Source organism: Xyrauchen texanus, chromosome 8 (assembly GCF_025860055.1).
Source record: "Xyrauchen texanus isolate HMW12.3.18 chromosome 8, RBS_HiC_50CHRs, whole genome shotgun sequence".
Classification (NCBI taxonomy): Eukaryota; Metazoa; Chordata; class Actinopteri; order Cypriniformes; family Catostomidae; genus Xyrauchen; species Xyrauchen texanus.
This window is the reverse complement of record NC_068283.1, coordinates 29,284,215-29,305,381: the sequence shown is the minus strand read 5'-3', so window position 1 is coordinate 29,305,381 and position 21,167 is coordinate 29,284,215. Positions and strand designations below refer to the sequence as shown.

General features: G+C 36.2%; 1 protein-coding gene across 7 annotated transcripts in view; it reads right to left on the bottom strand.

Moving 5' to 3' along the window:
- Positions 1 to 21,167, bottom strand: part of LOC127647278 (RNA binding protein fox-1 homolog 1) — a 425,943-nt gene that overhangs the window by 207,073 nt on the left and 197,703 nt on the right. Inside the window, exon 1 of one of the 7 annotated variants that reach the window (XM_052131436.1) lies at positions 3,294 to 3,711. The exons of the other annotated variants lie outside the window; for them this stretch is intronic. Coding sequence (XP_051987396.1) covers positions 3,294 to 3,395 — 102 coding nt within the window. The 5' untranslated portion in view covers positions 3,396 to 3,711. Of the gene's footprint in view, positions 1 to 3,293; positions 3,712 to 21,167 lie in introns of those variants that run through there. 7 annotated transcript variants of the gene reach the window in all.

Here is a 21,167-nt window from a genome sequence, read left to right as displayed (position 1 = left end):
TTATTTGAATCTATAAGGGAAAGTGTATCTTAAGTCCTACAACTGGTAACAATTTCATGTTTTTCACTGTTTCATCACCGTTTGTGCCTTTTAATGGTCATTTATTGTGACAAATTATATTGTGTTTTTTTTAAGAACAAATACAGTATTCCATGTTGTCTATCAGTTAATATGACATGTATAATTATAAAATAATTATTCTTTTAAATTTTTAAAATAGTTTTAGACTTTTTAGAGGCATATAGTAAAATAAATGAAATTTATGCTATGGAGCAATACAAATATAAATGATAAAATCATACAAATGAATAGACCAACCTTAAAATTGAGTGAATTTAATGTTGCATTGTACAATGCAAAAATACCCTTCTACACAATATCACCAAGCCTTTATCACCCTTTTTATTTTTATTACTTTGATAAACGAGCCTTTTGAGAAAGAACCGGCGAAAAGCAGAAGTGTCCAGGAGGCGTGATGGTGTATGGGTGTGCTGGGTACTTAAATAAATGAAGAGCACTGAGCAGATGTAATGGAAAGGAAGGAGAGAGGAGCAGTTACACATAGTCAGCACAGATGGGAGAAGCAGAGAGAGAGATCGAGAGAGAGAGAGAGGGAGGAGGAGGAGGAGTAGGAGATAGATAGATGGGGGATGTACATATCTGCTATAAGAAAGCTACAGCCACGTGACATTGGGCCAGAGGGAGAGCAGATTGATTTTAGCCGTGAAGACCAGGTGACCACACCTCCCACACCACCCACTCTAGGTCAGGCCAGGGTCCTGTGGCAGGAGGGATATAGGAGCATGTGCAAGAAGCCCCCGGCATAAAAGGGTCAGGTAAGGTCTAGCTGGCAGCTGCTTAAACCTGCCCTGCTACTGATACAAGCACTGCACAAAATGCCCCAGTCCTAAGGGTACACACAAACATACATATAATGTTGCTAAAATGTATTGGTAAAATAAGGCATTTACAAAGGGATAATGTATACTATATATGCAGCCTTGGCCAAGACTTCTAATAAAAGAAAATAATTAAATGACCAAGTTCCACATTAAGCTGTCATTTGTCTCCAAGAGACGGACTAAAAAAATATGAGTAATTAGTTTACATTGATTAAAATAATGCAGCCAATTGATGTAAACATTTGTTAAATAGATAAAGGGATAGTTCACCCAATAATGGAAATTCAATCATTATTTACTCACTCTATTGTTATTTTAAACCCATATGACTTTCTTTCTTTCGTGAAGCAGAAAAGGTGTAAAGAAAGAAAATAGAGAAACATTTTTAATTATTTTTCCCATATATGAAATTAATGTTATATAAAAAAAAGCACTAATGATCACAAAAAATAGAAATATGATAATAATAATTATACAGAATTTCTCATTTACTATGCAATGTGACTACTTGAGTATCATACATTTATAGTAGTATTTTCTGTATATAGTAATGAATGATTGGCACATTCTGCCTTAATTAGAGCAATGAATGCAGTCTCGTTTAAAAAAAAAATATTTATCACTTAGATGTAATTGCAATTTAAGTGACAAGGAATGCAATTTCTATTGGATAAGACAAAGGTTAGAGGTGTCACTGAAGGTTAATAATGGCTCGGTGCGACAGATGAAAGTTAAATGAAATCACTGATCTCCGTCACATTGAGTCTGGAGAGAGACATGCACTGGCACATAAGACCTGATGATTGATCAATACCATAGATTAACTTTTGATTTGATAAATCCCCTTGAATTGTCATCACTCTAGGAGCTGATTCACTGTTTGGAAAAGCAGTTGACAATCAAGTGTGTATCAGAAAATCAGGAGCTGAAACGATGCCCAGGAGTACAGACCAACACATTAATGGCTCTTAATTAATGTTTTTTTTTTTTTTTTTTTTAAACTAGAACATTAATGACTCTTTATTAATGTTTTCCCCCTTAGAGTAGCAATATAATGAGTCTTATTAATAATTTTTTACAACTTTTATCAGTTTTTACATTTTGGAGTTTGATCCAGGTTAATTGTACAATTATTTAAATATGATCTAATAAGTGATTATTTGATTTAATTAGTGTACTGTAATTATTAACAAGCATGTAGACAACATGCACACACAATAAGCTGAGCACAAGAGAATATCATGTAGCAAAGTTCTAAGAGTCAGCAAAATTATTTATCACCCAGCGAAAGCACATGAAACACAGTATTTGAAGTCTTCTGGGAAGTGGAAAATTGTCTCACGCTCTTTACAACAATCTTCGGATGCAAGGTTATAATAAACTTATTTTAAGTCTTCTTAAATAAAAAAAGATGACACTGGCAGATTATTTAATACAACTGATCTTAAATAATCACAGAAGATCTGCAAAGGTTGCACAACAACAGCCACTCACTAGTAAACAAATCCCTCAATTATCTGTCTACTTTCATGTGTTCCAATTACACTTGGGCGCACAGCCACACAAACACAAACACTCCCACCTAAAAAAAACATTTTTTTTTACACAAACATTTTTACATTTTCAAAAAAACATAATTTTGTATGATTTATAAGCTGCTTTCCTCATGGGGACCAATAAAATGTCCCCACAACGTCAACAATTTGGGGCTTTACTATCCTTATGGTACCCACAAAGTGATAAAAACACGCTCACCCAAACACACACACACACACACACACACACACACACACACTCAGACACACACACACACATGTTGGTGTGGCTACTTATGAGGACTCTCCAAAGAATGATTTTTATACTGTATGAACAATAGATTCTATACCCAAACCCTACCCGTAAACCTAACCCTCACAAAAAAAAAAAAAAAAAACTTTCAATAAAACATAATTTAGTATCATTTTATAAAGCGATTTTAATTATGGGGACACTAGAAATGCCCTCATTAACCACATTTATAGCATAATAACCTTGTAATTAACTGTTTGTAACCTAAAAAAATGTCCTTGTAAACCACCCAAACATGCAAGTTTTTTATGGATTTTATGCAGATTTAACGATCATTTATATCCCCTTACCCTAACCCTACCCCTAAACCTAACCACCACAGAATTGTTTTTTACATTTTCAAAAAACATCGTTTAGTTGCCACTGGCTGGTCCCAACAATGTAGGTGATCTCAGGTTTTACTACCCTGTAACACAAACACACACACGCACACGCACACGCACACGCACACGCACACACACACACACACACAAACACACAAACACACACATTTTGCTCATGGATTCCGCGGGTTCAGAGTGGGACGGTGGCGCACTCACTCACCTGCTGCAAGTACATGAAAGTCAAGGCACAGGAGAGCTGCGGACACATGTCCACGACGTTCGGCAGGGCGACGCACGTTCCGCCCGTCAAGGGATGCTGCATCGTGTTTGCTTCGTCCGCTTGTTCCACTGCTTTAGCCGAACTGGTTGCAGTTATGATGCCTCGAAGCACCCCGCGGAATGTGTGCAAAAGCGACTGGAGAACCGGGTAAAGAGAATGTACACACCAACGCGCGTCTTTTTTTTTCTGTCAGAATTTGAGCGAAACCCTTGTAAACACACACGAAACTCTAGTCAGCTGGTGCTCTCGCTCTAGCTCTCGGGTCTTCTAAATAAACGGAGCCGCGGGACAGAGGTAAGAGAGTTGGTGACTGGACGTACTCAAGTTGAGCGCCGCGCGGGTCCGTTTTTCCATTCGCTGTCAGACGCGTCCGCGCGCACCGTCTGTTTCATTGAGCAGCATCTGAATCTCCTAGGGGTAAAGAGATGCGGGGCGGGGGCCAAGCCTAAATCACACATTCATTTTGAACGGGGTTGGGGTGTGGGGGAATCTCTGCATTTTTTCTCTTGCGTGAAAATGAATTGTCCTGATAATGTATTATTATGGGATCTGTGCGCGCGCGCCATATAAAGCGTGCGCAGAGAAAATACATTGAAGATACATCTCAGCACGTAAACAAACTGCCATCTCGTCTGTGTTGCATTCAAATCACGCCGTTATGCATTGCACTGTAAGGACAACCTTTCCAACATAATTCCTTTACAAAATGTAGGCCTATAACAAATTTACCACACCAATATTAAACATTACAACATTTAAAGTTAATTTAAAGTGTTCTTTCTTAGAACTCAAACAATCCAGCATTTAGATGTATGGTTAGAGACTAAAGAAATATACACCACCTTTAAAATAGCAACAACAATTTTATGAATTATTTTGGATAAGCCATATTAGTGACTAATGGTGTAGAGGAAGCCTCACTCCATGTTAAAATAAATAAATAAAATTCTGAAAGAGTAACATGAAAGTGCACAAGACACACGCAATTCTGTCTTATCTGACTCATAAAAGAACATTTATGTGTATAGGGCAAATGCGAGGCACTAAATAATTTACTAAACCACACACGAATGTTTCCTTTTATTGTTCATTAAGCTTGTCTTATAATCACTTATGGCCTCACCTCCCAGTCAGCAGCAAGGTATTTATTGTGTGGAATCATTAACAGCTGTGAAATATAACTGAAATCTAACTGACAAGCCAACCAAGGTCTGAGCACAAACTGCAAAGATACAGTAGGTGTGGGGGGGATTTGAATTATTCATGCTCTTTCTCTTTAATCTCACCTTTCTCCCTCTTTCCAGTGCATTACAACTCATGGTGACTCGCACATGCATTGCAAGATTTCATATCCCTGTTACTTTAAAAGAGCGGAGTCATAAAAATCAATTATTTTCTATGTTGCATGAGGGTCCGTAATTAAAACTGGCTTCTTTGGAGCAGGAATACATGTATTATGGAGAGGGCGGCAGACTGCTTTGCTCCATTTTACCCTTCGCTTCTCCACCCCACTCATAGCCTCAAGGCAAGACTGTTTCTCCCCCCACCCCCGCCCATAGACGTGACTTCTCCATCTCTTCGGCCTTTCCTTGCTGCGTTCCTATGTTTTTTTTTTCTTCATCTTGATGTTTCCGAGTACAAACTATTAACTGGACCATGCACCAGCCCAACTTTTTTCCCCACTCTTTTTGTGCTTATGAAGAAATAAAAGAGCATTCGCCTGGTGTTTCATCATAGATAGTAGTGTTTATTTATCTGCGTGTCACTGTGCCTTTGACATGTGATGAGGCATGGCTGCCCTTTGCAGTGTGTCTGTTGTCTTCTGCTTTACTGAATAAATAAGCAGGGACTGCATATTGAGAGAGAGAAACCTCGTTTATCTCTTTGTTTGTCAGTGATGCCTCACTCTCAGATTTCTTGTGTACATTGTGTTATTGGTCTGTCTGTGAGGGGCAGAGAGGGGGAGAGACAGGGTGCGAAGAGGGCGGAGGGAAGCAACACGGTTTTAAAGCTTTTCTTCAGTGACTGGCTGTCAATATAATGTCCATATATGTGATATATGCTAATACAACTGGATACACTGGAGAACAGCCAAATGTCAAATTAATTCAAAGCATACATCCTGTTTCTATTAAATTAGTATTAATAATTTAAACAAAGGCACTGATTTGCCATGCTGAAAGACTGCAGGGTTTCTTAGATCAGTGGTATTTTTTTAAACTGGGGTCCAGGGACCCCAAGTGGGGCACAAGGAAGTGTTCTGAACATTTCAGAAAAAAAGTAAACATGTTAACATGTATTGAATTTGACATTATTACTGTTTCATTCTGCTTTCTAAAGATTGGCAATTATGAAATTGAGTTAGTTTTTCCTCATCACTGTTGTCTGTCTATATATATATTTCCTGTAATGCTGTTTTGGAACAATGTTATTTTTTATTTTATTTAGTTTTTTTGTGAAAATAGCTATATACATTAATTTGAATTGAGTTTAAAATATATTTTTGTTTATACATGTAGCATTTATATAATACTGTGTACAGCAATGATACATTGTCATCTTACAATAAAAAGTAAATATTTTCAACATAATTGTGTTGGGCAGGGCGGAGCCAAGCAGTATCTGGGCAGAGCGAGGCTGGGAAGATAAGTGAGGAATGACTTCCACCTGTGTGCCACACCGGCCTCGTGTTCCAGCGAGGGGAGGCAGGAGTATTTAAGGAGAAGAGACAGCAGCAGACGGGAGAGAGATGTACAAAGCTTGTCCACGTGTTGGAGTGTTTTAATGATTTGACGCAGCTGGCTGAAAAGCAGTTAGTTTTTTTGTTTCTTTGTACACAGAAAAGTGCCAATAAATGTCTGTGTTTGCCAAGCCGGTCCCAGCTTCCTCCTTACCTCCTTAATTGTTACAATAATATTTTTAGAATTTGTTTTAGATTTAGTGCAATGACAATATAAATGCAAATTATTTAATTTTGGAAAACAACATTGTTTGTCTTTATCATATAAGACTTGTTAATTTTCTTACAAAGTAAAAATGGGTACTTAAGAAAATAAAAAGCTGCCTTTATGAGAAAGAGGTACTTCCCAAGATGATAATCATATTTAGGGGGTCCTTGGCATCAAAAAGTTTGAAAACCCCTGACTTAGATAACCTAATTCTGTTCTACCTCTGGTCTAGGAATACTGTTTTGACATAAAAAACAAAACAAAATATGAAACTGTATTAACAACTTCCATAATGTGCCATAATTCCTAGTGAAACAGCATATAGCGGGACTTGATTCTATCCATTGGGATTTGTTTGAATTGCATAGAGTGGGCTATAATATTATTGGCTGATATTATTTCTCTTCACCCACGCAACCTGGATTACATCAGTAAAAAAAAAAAAAATTATAATAATTTTAAAGGTTGAGAACATTACATTTTGATGAAAGTTTAAAGAACTGTTGTTATTTTCCTTAGAATAACATACAAGGAAATTTAGAGACATTTTTTTTAAAGAAAGTAAATAAGGTCAACTTTTCATATTTTCATATTTTATATTGTCTTTAAAATAATTTGAAAATAAATATTTGTATCTGTTCCACTTATAGCTAGACATAGATTATTATCACTGTTAAATATTTTACACTCTATATGTTTTTATATAATAGTGTATCAATAATAGAAATAACCCGAGAATAAGGAAGAAAGCATTTAAGGTGAGAAAATAATTTAATCTCAGACACTGAGCTTAAAAATATAGTTACGTTATTTCAAGCCTTCACTGTTTATATTTAATTTCATGGGTATTTGTGTAGCTCCAGTAACTGACAGAAGAAGTGAACTATATGTAATAACTGTTATTGTGTGCCACAGAACATGTCAACGCAAATGAGAAAGGCCTACATATGCACCTGGAGACAAACTTTTTTTTTTTTTCTCAATGGCTAATCCGTTTTACTTTTTTGCTCTTCTGTAGCTCATCTGCAATACAGGCTCAGTATTCTGTTGTGGCGTTATCAGTTAGATATGACAAAAAGAACGCAAATCACTCCTCGTGAATTCTGTTTCTAAAACAAGAATGCTTCCCACCACAACAAATTGAATCTGCTGTTAAAGGGGAGCATGGTTGGATGTTTCCATTATGTTATTTTAATTATTAATGACACAGCAAGCTCTCAAACACACAACAACAGGGAAACAATGTCAAAGATGGAGATGTGTGTCTTGCTAAACAATGAGCTAGCATGTATGCATTTTTGTTGTCCCTTTTGGAGGGCAAAACACAAAAAATGTATATAAACCGTTGAAAGTTTAGAATAGAATGCACAAATATGACATGAAAAATACATCCTTCATATGTCTGCGGCAAATGACAGCAGCATTGTGAGGTGTAACGCAACTTTTGGCACGTTTAGATCCCTCTACGTGTCTGAGTAAATGAGCTGTGGCAGTGCTTGCCACATTGTCATTTAGGATCAGGTTGAGAGTATTTCAGTTGCAGGGTGCTGAGCTACAGGCCCGGGCTGTATTTCAGCCGGAGCTGCCGATGTGAACATCACCATCACTGACAGCCTAATAAGGAAGGACTGGCTGCCTCCACCCCATGTCAGGAAGTTGACAGGACTGCGGCAGGTGCCGAACGTGGAGGGAAGATTGATGAAGTCACACGGAGGTGGATTGCAGGGAGCCTGTTTGGTCATTGTTAGTGTTATTTTTCATTACCATCCCGGCTTGGTTAATGTAAATCCTAAGTCAGTTTGATGGCTAACATCCTCAGCCACATTGTGATGGGTTTTGTACAGAATATCAGCCATTATCTTGCAGGGCTGAGTGGGACTGATGAGCCAGACATTCAAACTATGATGGGTGAGACTCATTGTAAATAGTATTGCTTGTTTCTTCCAGGTGCAGGAGAATACTGGCAACTTCCCCAATCATTTCCAATAGGTAAATAAAATAAAAAAAGTGCCATAACTGTATCGGAGTGATAGATTTTCAAGATTTGTGGCTGGAAATAGCAGCTAGCAGGACTGTGGCAGGGCACAAAGCCACGGCAGGCTGACTCGGTGGCGGGAGACAGACTGACATGTCTGCATAGTCACAGTCTGCACAGGAATTCAAACTAGCTCCCAATATGTGACACTTTTCCAAATGCAGACAGCTGCATCGATGATGATCAGTGCCTGGAGGCTAATCAGAGATTCCTTGACACTCTTTTACTTTGCACATTGCACAATTTGGAAAAGTCAGTTTACATGACAGTAATTATGGAAACAGACGGCAAAAATACAGTGGCGCAGAGACAATGGGCTCAATGCTTCGGGGACTTCAGGGGCAATGAGGAGTGCAGGCAGATTGCATGGCAACTGAGACTGCCTTTCATTAAAGCACTTGAGTGTGCACGTTTGGATGCAACAGAAATGCAAGTCATTTGTTATCCCACTGCAGTCTGTGCTAGGAGCATGCCAGTTGATTACTGGGTGGGATGAGGCAAGCGATCCTTATCACCTCCACACAGCTGGTTACCTACAGCTGAAGATTCAGAGACGCTAGCTGTCAATCCCTGGCTCTGGCTTGACAGCAGCTGCTGATCTGTGCTCATTTCAAAGCATTAAGGCTTTGCTCTCTTTTTAATTGCCAACAAAAACAATCCCATCTCACTGTTAATCACCTCTGTGGAAACGCAATGAAAAATAACCAGTCCCTTTGCTACTTTTTTCCAGTTTCTTCCTTGTTTTCAACCGTTCCCATATATGAAAACCATGGAAACGAAACCTTTAAATAGAAGACAAACACTCAGAAAAGATGGAGGCCAGTGGTAGAGTGCTAATTAGATGTTTGTGGGTGCTAAAATCATAAGTAATGCTGAAGTGTTTTTCTACCAATTAGTTCTTCGGCTCATAATCAAAACCCCAAAGGTCCAGAGCAGATATACTGTATTGTCTAAATAAAAAAAAAAAGAGAACGACAAAGAGTTGAATAAACATTGTGGAAAAGCTGTGGATGTCAAGGATATTTGTACAAAGAGGGACAGGGGAAGGGTTGTGGACAGGGCTGGGCGAGGACGTGCACTCTTTATGCCCAGACAGCGATTGGGAGCGACATCTTAGAGATCTGGGGCAAACGCCGTGGTGACTTTCCCATGCTTTCACCAGGCACTGCCATTAGAGTGCTTTAGCTTCCATTAACGTGTCACTTTCCTTTGCTGCAGAGCCCGTGAGTAGGGGGACGATTCGTTCTGACAGGACCAGGGGCTGTCACATGCAGTAATGGTTCAGCACCGACCAACAGGAAAAGCCTCAGAGCTGACGGATCTGCGATTCATCAGAGCTGACGTGCAAGCATCTCCACCACGGATCCGGCTTAGACGCGTGGACAGGAGTCCATTAATTAACAGCTTAATATGTGGAACTCAGAAATTCCCGTGCCGCTGTCTTGATCTGAGCAAACCACAAAAAAATCCTATTAAAGAACCTTGGCATAAAGGAAGATTCACACCAGTAATGAAAAACCTTTCCAACCGCAAGATAAATTATGTAAAAGGGTTGCTGCATGGATCTGCATGCTTGTACATTAAAGTGGACATTCTATTATTAGTGAGTGGATTTTATAAAAGAAATGCAGTTTTAAAGGTACATTCAGTAATTTATTTGTTTATGTTGTGCTGACTGATCAGGCAGTTGATGCAGAATCACTCTGTTAAAGCAGTAATTTTTAGTTAACAATGCCATTCTGCAAGCAAATGCATCCAATAATACCTCCCCTTCAAGTAGTATTTGGCTGATCATGTGATCTCAACATGGCGGCCACAATGAGGCAACCTGCTCTTTGTAAATTAAAGCCTTCTTAAACTGAAGTCTTCACTTCATGTGAAACTGCATGATTACTATTCATTATATTATGATTACCATTCATTATTTATTAAACAGAAAAAGAATGAGTGCACCTTTAATAAAAACTCGATAAAAATAAAAAGCTTCAGCTTTTTTCTTATTTGAGTTTTTTTTTTTTAAAAGGGTATAGCCTTAAAACAAGAGAACCATTTTGAAGTGATTTAGTTACAATAGCATCTCTTTCCACAGTGTACAACAATGCCGGTTCGTGTGCATCAATATTGAAAAAGTCTTGCAAAGGGACGGCGCATTAAAGTCAATAGCATATCATTAATTAGCTTTCACTTCCTTAAGAAGATTGCAAAAGAGCAAAGGCCCTCCAGTGGGACTCGCCTTCATTTAAGAGGCTGCATGAGGTAGGGAACAATCACAGGAGTACTCGTCTCCCGAGACCACTCCCTGTATTCATCAGTTGCTGCATGGAGACATGCCCTGCTCATTCATACACCCTCAGCTCAAACCAAGCCGCAATGGCACCTGTAATTCAAACGCCAGCTAACCCAGCAGCTGGCAAATTATATTGAAATGTCTGATGTTTGTGCTGAACTCCTAAGCCAGCCAGTCTTAGTAAAAGGAGGACAGATGGTACGGTTTCCTCTGTTACTTTTCACGTGTATAGGCAAACAAACCAGCATAATATGGCTTCATGATGTTTTATGAGATTTGACAGAATCAAATTTTGATGCAAAGCATTACAGACAATATACACTGGCTGAAGAAATCTAGTTTCAAAAATATTTCTGCTTGATTTTGTCTTACGCCAAGCATATTAGCATAGTGATACTTACAAAAATACATAAAATCAACAGCAGAAAAAGCAAAAAGAAAGGCAACCCAAACAGTCTATAGAATACTTATTGACTTCCAATCACAAAGCACTACAGTATGATTAGTGTTGTCAAAAGTACTGATACTCCAGTACCAAGTCGATACTAAAATAAAAAAAAACATGCAACTATATCAGTGTTTCTGCAGTACCGGTAGTGCCGAGCACTGACTCTTTTCGGAACTAGCAAGCAGTATGACTGACACGCGACAGCTTTAAAATACTCACAGGCTTTATCAGCTACTCTTTTTAAACTGAAATGGACAATTAATCAAATAAAAATCGTGACATGTCCTAGTGTGAGTTATTAAACTGCTAAAGGCTACATTCTTGGTGTGGATGTGCTGTCTAGTGTATAAATCCGACAGTAAAACATGTAGACTATATATTTATATAATTAAATCAAAGCTTTAATCTCAACTCAACTTTATTTATTAACATTAAAACAACAAAGTTGACCAAAGTGCTTCGCAGTAATAAAATGTAAAACATTACATTTAAAATGACCACATACACAAACACCAGTAATCTAAAATACAAACACTCCAAAACTGTGTCCTACATTTCATTTGTAAGACTCTAAAGCCAGTGTAAAGAGATGAGATGTCAGACGTGACTTAGAAATCTTCAATGATCACAAGGTGCGTTTCCAATCTTACAGACTGGGCCGTGTTACGAACTGTTTATCCGGCAAAGTGAGGCTTCTGGCAAAAAACACACGTCATAATAAAAGCACGATTCATAATAAAATCAAGATGTTTGACAAGGAAGAAATTTTGAAAGATATATATGACAACTGTATAGTAAAATGTGAAATAATAATAATTAAGCAATATATCACAAGCAAGACTGATGTTAAATAAAAGTTTGGCAAAAAAATTGTTAAACATTTTAAGAATTAAGACACTATTTTGATGATGAAATTATATAACATTTTAAAACATGAAGAAAATTATATTTATTAAAATAATGATTAAATAATAAAAAATAACTAAACTAACATGTGTTCAATAGCACATTATCATATTAGCATATTTTTGCTGTAGTATCGAAATCCGTGAAATTTCACTGGTATTGATACCGACTACTAACATTTTGGTACCGTGACAACACTTATCATCAATTTCCTTGCTACTGTAGTTAAAATAACTGCTGTTTGTACTGTATATATACAGTACTGCATGTTTACTAAATATATATTTTCCAGCTTATTCTTCCAACTCTCACTGCTCATTAAAGGCCCCTTCATTTGTTTACTCTCAGCAAAGGTCCTTAAATCTGCCACAACACACAAAAGAGGCCAATTCTACTTTTCCCTGTGGTGTTAATTGACGGAGCATCCTGCATCCTGATTAATTATGTCAATGAAAAAAAAACATTCCCTTTTCCAATGCTGCATTAAAATAAGTTTAAGTCTGACTCGGAGAAGATCTTCCTTAAAGCCTTGCACAATGAGCAAAGGTTTAACTTGAAGCCCATAGATTACATCCGGACATCATGTCACTGTCTTATTATGACAGTTCTTGACCACAGATTTCAGCCCTCTGTCGCAAATTCACTTCTCGGGTGCCAGCATTTTCTTGAGGGATGCAATTCCAGTATTCATGTGATGTAACACACTGTTGTGTGTTACACAGAAGTGAATTGTGCAATGTAGTTTTGAGAGAAATGGGAAAAGATACATGGGAAGTAATGGATAAAACTATTTGGCAAATATGTTGAGGAACACACACACTCGTACACACTTACACACGATGCTCTGACATGCATAGACTTAAAGCTGGCTTTTTTCTTAATTACCCAGCTGCTGAACTACTAGGGTGGCAGGAATGAAAATGAGTACCAATTATTAAATGTACCACAGTGATGATAGAACACTACAAGAGGTCCACAATGGGACTCATGTTGCTTTGCCTTAGCTCCATAAATGTAAAACGACTTAGAAACGCATAAATATTCCAACTGTTCCATTGCTGGTTCCAATTATAAACGAGAATACCTAGACATCATTCCAGTCAATCAGATGGCTCTAAAGATTATTCTGCTGGCCATTCAACAGCATCCTAATATAGTTACCACACATGCAATTTATTAATTGCACTTTTCCTACCACATGCACTTCCTGTTAGAGTTTGAGATATGAGAAAATAGTCACACATTGTCCCAAACCAAAGGCATCTGGTTTGCTGACCAGTTAGTCAGTGACAACAGACAGCATTTCTGTAAGAAGGTACCTTCTAAAGAAACTAATTTCAGACTGGCTTCCAAGGCATCATAACGTCATACCTAATGATATAGAACAAATTCAAGTGGGCTTTAGACATTTTTAAATGAATTTACGCCCAAAACTATTTTTATTCTTGCGACCATCCACCGAATCACATGCACCGGATCCCATAGGCAGCAAAGGATACATCCGCTACCTTCAAAAACTCAACATGAAGACCAGACATTAAAGCGTCTTAGTAGACAAGAGGTTACGCAAACATTGGATTTGGCTGTGACTTGATGCCTTCCTACCTCCATACACTGCCTGCAAAGGCAAACATTTTTAAGGTTTCACACACAGCCATTGCATCTTGCCAGAGTTATTCTGACCGATAAACTTGACCATTGCGTTCTATCTTTTTTCATTCTTTGTGTTTGATTTTGCAGGAGAGGCTACTGCTCTTGTCGTCACATAACTTTTCCCTCAATGTGCACACTGTATTATCCAGGGACTTATTAAGTAGCTAGCCTCTTACTAAGATAACCCTTACCCGGTCTTATCGCCCGCACACAAAAGCATAGAATCAAATAGGCCTCAATGTAATCCATCTTTGTCAGCAGCATTACGGATATTACCTGTCAAAAGCATCATGGATGAGATTGTGTGATTAAACACAAACATTGGAAATAAATGCCCAAGGGTAGCCGAACATGGGTCTCAATTGAAACCCCCAACACCCCACCTCATTCATTAATTGTTCTATTCTACACAGAGGAATTACAATGTTAACACAATGTTCTCTCACAGACTAAAAAAAGAAAAAGAAAAAAAAAACAGAATGATGGAGATCATCACAGTCTTATGCTTTTAGCCGCAGAATTTCATTATATTTAATTCAGACAGGCAGTGTTTTCTGTCATTCTGCTTGGATTGTGACAGAGCTGGTATTGCTGTTTCTAAAATAGAGCTGAGAAGTTAAATGGATTTAAACCTTTGTTCACCGCAGTCTTGTGTGCAGGCCACACTTAATGTTAATGAGTATCTGTGTCTGACAAGATCAGAAGTGCACATGGTGACCTATAACTTAAAAAGAGGACTGCTGTAATTCATAGTGCAATAAACAGGTATTGTCACGTCCATCACTTCCTCTCTTTTTCCTTTTGGCCTTCACCTATTGAAACAGTTCCAAAAAGAAGCTTACATGAAAAATCACACGTTAACAAGTAAACAGACATAGTTTGCAATACCCTTATCTTAATTGTGTCCACAAATACCTTTGTGTATTTAAAGAGTAAATTCAAAATAAGAGACTGGGGCTATTTCAATGACTAAATGTTTTATAATTGTAAATATAACAGAAATGTTTTTAATTATGATAACATGCCTTCAAAAAACAAGATTATGACACAACATGGAGACTGTTAAGAGTCTGAATGAAGTTTAGAAATAAGAAATGTGCTTTTTATTACAGGTTTTCCAAACCATTTAATTTTATGCAAAGTCTAAATATATAGCTTTGTTAGAGGGCATTCCTGAAATGCACTATATATATATATATATATATATATATATATATATATATATATATATATATATATATATATATATATATATATATATATAATGTGGTGTTTAATATATTATATGTTGGGTTTACATTCTAATAAAACCTAAACTGAAAATAAATAAATAAAATTCAAAGCAAATGCATATGATTAATTAGGCACTGTAAGTGACTGGCATGGTCTGTAACTGTTGAGTCAGGTCTATAATGCTACCACTACACAGTACACTGCCATTGCCTTTATCTGCCACACTTTGTGTTTGAAATCTGTTCAAGCAAGCCCCCAAATGCAGTATTTATTGCTGACAAAAATGATTTTCGATTATTCAAAACATTTTGTTGAGTTATATTTATTTACAAGTTCCATTTGCAAAGTTAGCTTAAAGGTTCATTCAATTCAAATGAAAGACCTTGCAAAATTGTGAAATGCCCTTGTTCTCCTGAGTTTTCCATCAGCCACGGAGTGGAATAGAAATATTCAAAATGTATCCTAAGGACTTGCTGTGACTCCAAAGTAATATTTTGTCCTTTGAGTAATAATGAATGTATTATATGCGGCAATAAAAATGATATAAGGTTAGACATTAGGTATAATAACTTATTTAGTGTTATTCGTATTATGGGCTGGATTATGTCAATTTAAAATTTCTTTAATAAATTACGAGTCTGGTGAGTAAAAATGTCACCTCGTCTTTATGGATCAAAGTTATATTCAACTGTCCCCATCATTCTGATTAATTATACCCCTGCCCATTTCCTATGGATTATATATTCATAGTCACACAGTCTTTTTGGAACTTTTTGGTAATTTTTTCAAAGTCGACGAATTTGATTTTTAAAAGACAAAGGTCCTAACACATGCAATGCTTTCAGCAATAGGAGAGGTGCATTACAGTCTTCGTTTTATTGTAAACTACAAGTACTGGTTTATTCATAATCTCATTGATCAAAGAGTGCCAAACTGTCAAAACCAAACACTCTTGAGATGTTGGCCTCAAAGATTAAGATACAGTCCATTTGATTTTTAAGTTATGGCTGAACACAAATACAGCTGCACAAAGTGAACTTTTATTCTTTAAATCCCTTTAATGTCCAGGTCTTCGCTGAATCTATACATTATACATTCTAAGGTCAGTAAAAAAAAGTATTATTAAAGATGGCTTTCAGCTTCCTACTAAATTATTTACAGTGAAACTCACAGTATGCATTTGTTCTTCTATTTCTTTAGGTCCAACTATAACAATGCAGAGCTGTTGCTTATCTGTGTGCATGCCCCACCTGCTCTTCTGCTTTGCACATCACACCCATATGCAGGGTTGAAGAGTAATGTAAAACATGTATCTGAATAATGTATTTAAAATACAGAATATAAGTAACTGTATTCCACTACAGTTACAATTTAAATAATTTGTAATTAGAATAGTTACATTTAAAAAGTATTTTGATTACTGAAGAGATTACTTTGCATTTTATTGTCATTTGTTTCATTTAATATTTAGTCCTTTCAGATGAAATCATTTATCCATATAAATGGTGTGATCCAAAGTGCATTTGAACAGTGGTGAAACACTTTCTTATGATGTTACATTCATACGAGCAGACAGAGAAGTAAGTCTGAAGTAAGTTTGGAGCAGAATAAATATAAATAATCCTTTACACTAAGCTAAAATGCTATTTCTAGCCATTTTACATGCAAATCATATCGATACAATTTTTTTAATAAGAAAATTCACGTTAGATCATAATTTACTTTTTTCTAGTAAGACCTTTGATAATAGGTCAAAAATCATATTCTTGATAATAATTTTTGTATTGTTTTCCTGTATAAATTTAAAACAATCGCTAAAACAAGACTGCATAAGACATTTCGGTTTTTCAGAGAATGTATTTTTAATATGTGTATGTTGTTTTACTGTACTGGCATTGTTATAGTCAAAACAAGTGAAAAATCTAAAAGTAATACAAAGTATTTAGAATATGTTACTGACCTTGAGTAATCTAACCGAATAGGTTACAAATTAAATTTTTCAGCATGTATTCTGTAATCTGTAGTAGAATACATTTCAAAAGTAACCCTCCCAACCCTGCCCATATGCTACCGCTAGCATCAGGATGGACACAACCAAAGATCATTAGCTTCCAAGAAACACTCACAACAAAGAAAATGCCAATCAATGGGATGGAAGAATGGCTTGTTTTGGATCCAAACTGCTGCTACGTCTTGAAAATCTAAAATATTTTCATAAATTAATTGATTAACTGAAACTGCACCCTCAGAATTCCACTACATTTGAATGCCCATCAATTGGAAAGTTTTACATCCCCCCCCCCTTACAGTTTTATTTTTATTGTTATTATTTTTTAGATATTTTGGCAAATTTGAAAATGTTTTCAGAAACCAATAAGAGATCAATACCATAGACAATTTATCAGAGACGGGCCACTTCTATTTAAATTAATGGGAGAAATCAGAGCGCCCAGTGGTCAATGGATGTAGAAAGGAAGTCCTGCCTTACAGGTAAAAGAGCCAATCACCTTTTAGATACAGACATCGCCTGTCAATCAACTCGAGAACGTGCATTCGCTTTAGCAATACAGCCCAAGAAAAGTTAGTTTTTTTGAGTAATATGAGGTAAAGAAGCTTTATATCAAGTTTTATTGCTGATTTGAAATATGTTTGATCTTTGATCGTAATTTTGACCAACCGTTTTAGAAATGTTGGTCTTTCCCCATTCAAGTAGATAGGAGATGCACTGGCATGACTGGAAATAGTATCGAGATTGTTTCAAAGATGGTGGACTGACTTGCTAGAAAGACTTTGCTAATACTCTACAGTAGAGTTCTATTTAGTCTGAGATCACTCAGGAAAATGCTTTTATTTTGGATTTTGCTATTTTGTTCAAATTTCCGTTTTTATAACAAATTATACAATCTGTATAACAATTTGACTGAAAAGTTTAACTGAAAAATTTTATTATATTTAAAAATTTCTTGGTATTTGCTATATCCCTCTTTTGTTTTATAAACAGTATGCACTCCAGCTGGCATGGACTCCATGATTCATATTTACCCAGCATGATATGAGAATGTTCCAAAGAGCATCTTGTGTGCTTTAATGGAAGCACAGTAATCAGTCCCTTTGTAAAAAGTAGTTAACAGTCAATCATTTTCTGTATTTAAATCTATTCTGCATTCCATAATTTCCCTCACAATCGGAGCATAAAATGTGTGAAAAAAGTGTGCAGATTCTAGAGTCTAGAATCGGGCTACTTATGCACACTAAATTGCAGAAAAGGCACATACTTATTGATATATAAGGCAGATATAAATTATGTTTTTGTCCTCCATTAGTAGTGCAATTAGTGGTGAAAAAAATACTTGTGTGAATGAAAAAAGATCAGATGACAATATGATGAAAATTAAGTCGCACAAATCCATCAGGACCACTCATTTGAATAGTGTTTTGTTAAGATAAATTGACTGGTAATGTAACAGGCTCCTAGCAGAGGGCTGTGCTGAGATATGGTCTATTCTCTGTTGTTCCCTAGTGCCACCCCTTTTTTCTGCACGAAGAGTGAGAGGTGGAGTAACACTTCCCGTGGGTATTGCCTTTTCCATTTTGAATATTTGACACAACACCCTTTCTGCTCGCCTATTCAATCAGTGCTGGGCTTTCCAGTGAGCTACTGATGCACCCTATTGTTTCAAAGGTTTCCTAGCAAATGGCATGTGTGCATGTCTGTGTGTGTGTGTGTGTGTGTGTGTGGTTGTGAGGTGCAAAGCAAGCAGGATACTGTTGAGAGAGAACTGATGCCCTCTGTGTTAGAATTTGTGTGTGCATGCGTGCAACAGTCAGAGTGTCTGGAAACTTTAAGCCTATGGGGGGATGCAATAGTAATTATACTGTATTGATATTCTAACGCCAAGAACTGACATTAGATTGCTAATAGATCACATTCATATTTTGGGCAAAAAATAAACTGGCCACCAGTTAGTCAAAATGTACTGCAGCATTACCTCAACAAACACTTCTATTCAAAATGAAACCTCAAAATTAACTATAACTATAACTTGTTTTATTTGTAAGAAAGTCCGTACAGATCCTCTTTACAACTCACAAGAGGGGATGTAAGGCATTATTCCCTGAAAAGCTGCTTTTGAACCATATTTATTGTGAAAAGTGCAATAAAAATACATTTTGAGTTAAACATGTTTTTCTTCAGGTTTATCTAACATTAGTCGAATACTAGGTTGAAAAAAGATACACAATCAACTTAAATACAGGTTTCTAAATAATACTGAATCAATTATTTCCGCCTTAGGTCAATGAAAATATGAAAGTAAATTATTTAAATTTGCACAAAATAAAAATATTTCAAGTAGGCCTTTTTATTTGTATAGCACTTTTCACAACACACATCAATTCAAAGAAGCTTTACAGAACAAAAAAAGAAATTGTAATAAATAAATAAATATATATATATATATATATATATATATATATATATATATATATATATATATATATATATATATATATATGCTATTCAATTTTTTTGCAATGTAATAGATCATGATAAATGTTTCTGGTCAATTGCATAATTCCAATTGTATTACTAATTCTTCATTTAATTCAAGTCATTACCATTGGGCTGTGACGGAATATCTGATTCAGTTGAGGCTTTATTCCTAACCAATTTAGCATCATTACTGAATAAACACCTAGGATTGTTGTGATTTTTTTTCTATGAGTTTGACCTGGAAGCTTTTAGTGCATGTCTGTAGCTACTATCCTTCCATGCACTGTGAAATATCTCTAATTTCTTCCACTTGTGCTTCATTTTCCAAGCTGCTCTCTTGAGAGCACGACTGTGATCATTTTACCATGATGCGGGACTTTTTTCTTTAATTTGCTTTAATCGAAGGTGGGAAACACTATCAAGAGTGCTAGAGAAGACTGTATTTAAATTGTCTATTATTACATCAAGTTCTTCTGCACTTTGTGGCTTACTGAGTATATGATATAGATCTGTAAGTTTATTAGAGAAGCTATTTTCAGTGGTCGAAAGAATAGTTCTACCTGAATTATAACGTGGTGTAGATTGAGTAACATAAGCTGATCTCATCATACAAGAGATGAGGTAATGATCCGAGATGTCATCGATCTGTGGCAGAATTTCAATAGTATCAACATCAACACCATATGACAGAATAAAATCTAGCATATGATTATGGCGATGAGTTGGTTCTGTCACATTTTGTCTGACTCTAAGGGAGTTGAGAATATCGATAAATGCTAATCCCAATGTTTAATTTCCATTACCTGTGTGAATGTTGAAGTCACCAACAATTAAACTCTATCCACAGTAACTACTAGATATGATAGAAAATTTGTAAATTCACCAAGGAAATTCGAATATGGCCCAGGTGATCTATCTACCTTAGCCAGGGCAAAAGATGACTGAAATTTACTATTTGTATTTGATGGTGTCACATTAAACATTATTAGTTCAAAAGACATAAACTTATATCCTGTTCTCTGCGTAACACCAAAAACTTCACAGCACATTGTAGCGACCCCTCCTCTTCGACCCTTCAGACAAGGCCCTTGTTTATAACAATAACATGGGGGAGTAGATTCATTTAAACTAATATATTCATCCGGTTTAAGACAAGTTTCAGTCAAACAGAGCACATCCAAACTATGATCCGTAATAATTATATTTACAATCTGTGCTTTGGTTGAAAAACATCTAATGTTTAGTAGCCCTACTAGACTAACTAAATAACTAACTAAATTAAATGGCAGAAATTAAAGATTAAAAGCTGAAAACAGATAGATAACCAATGCTAAAAAAGCTAGCCAGACTCAAGATAGGCACCAGCCATCTCAGACTATAGAGTTTTTGTCTTTAGAATATTATGTTACTTTTCTAAAAAGGCATCAACATTTTTGAAAACCCTAAAGTATGTAACTCTATGCTACTTCTATTCCTCTACAATCAAGTAAAATAGGAAATTGCTGTGCAGAGCACCTACTGTAAGTACAATGAAGATGAATGGCAAATAAAAAAAGATTGCAATATCTGGAAGTTTAAAATGGCAAAACATTAAACATAAAGAAATGCAATTTTATTGAATTGCAACAAATATATCTATCTAAAATTGTATTGCCAGGTCCCTGCTGATTCCCACCCCTACTGACTAGGTTTATTTCTGCTTTGTTTTTGTTTTTTTGTTTTTTATATTGTATTAATAACTAAATGGCACAACCTAACCTGTGAGTGCTGGTGTATAACATAGAATACCTTTTCTTCATTAAGATTCCTGCC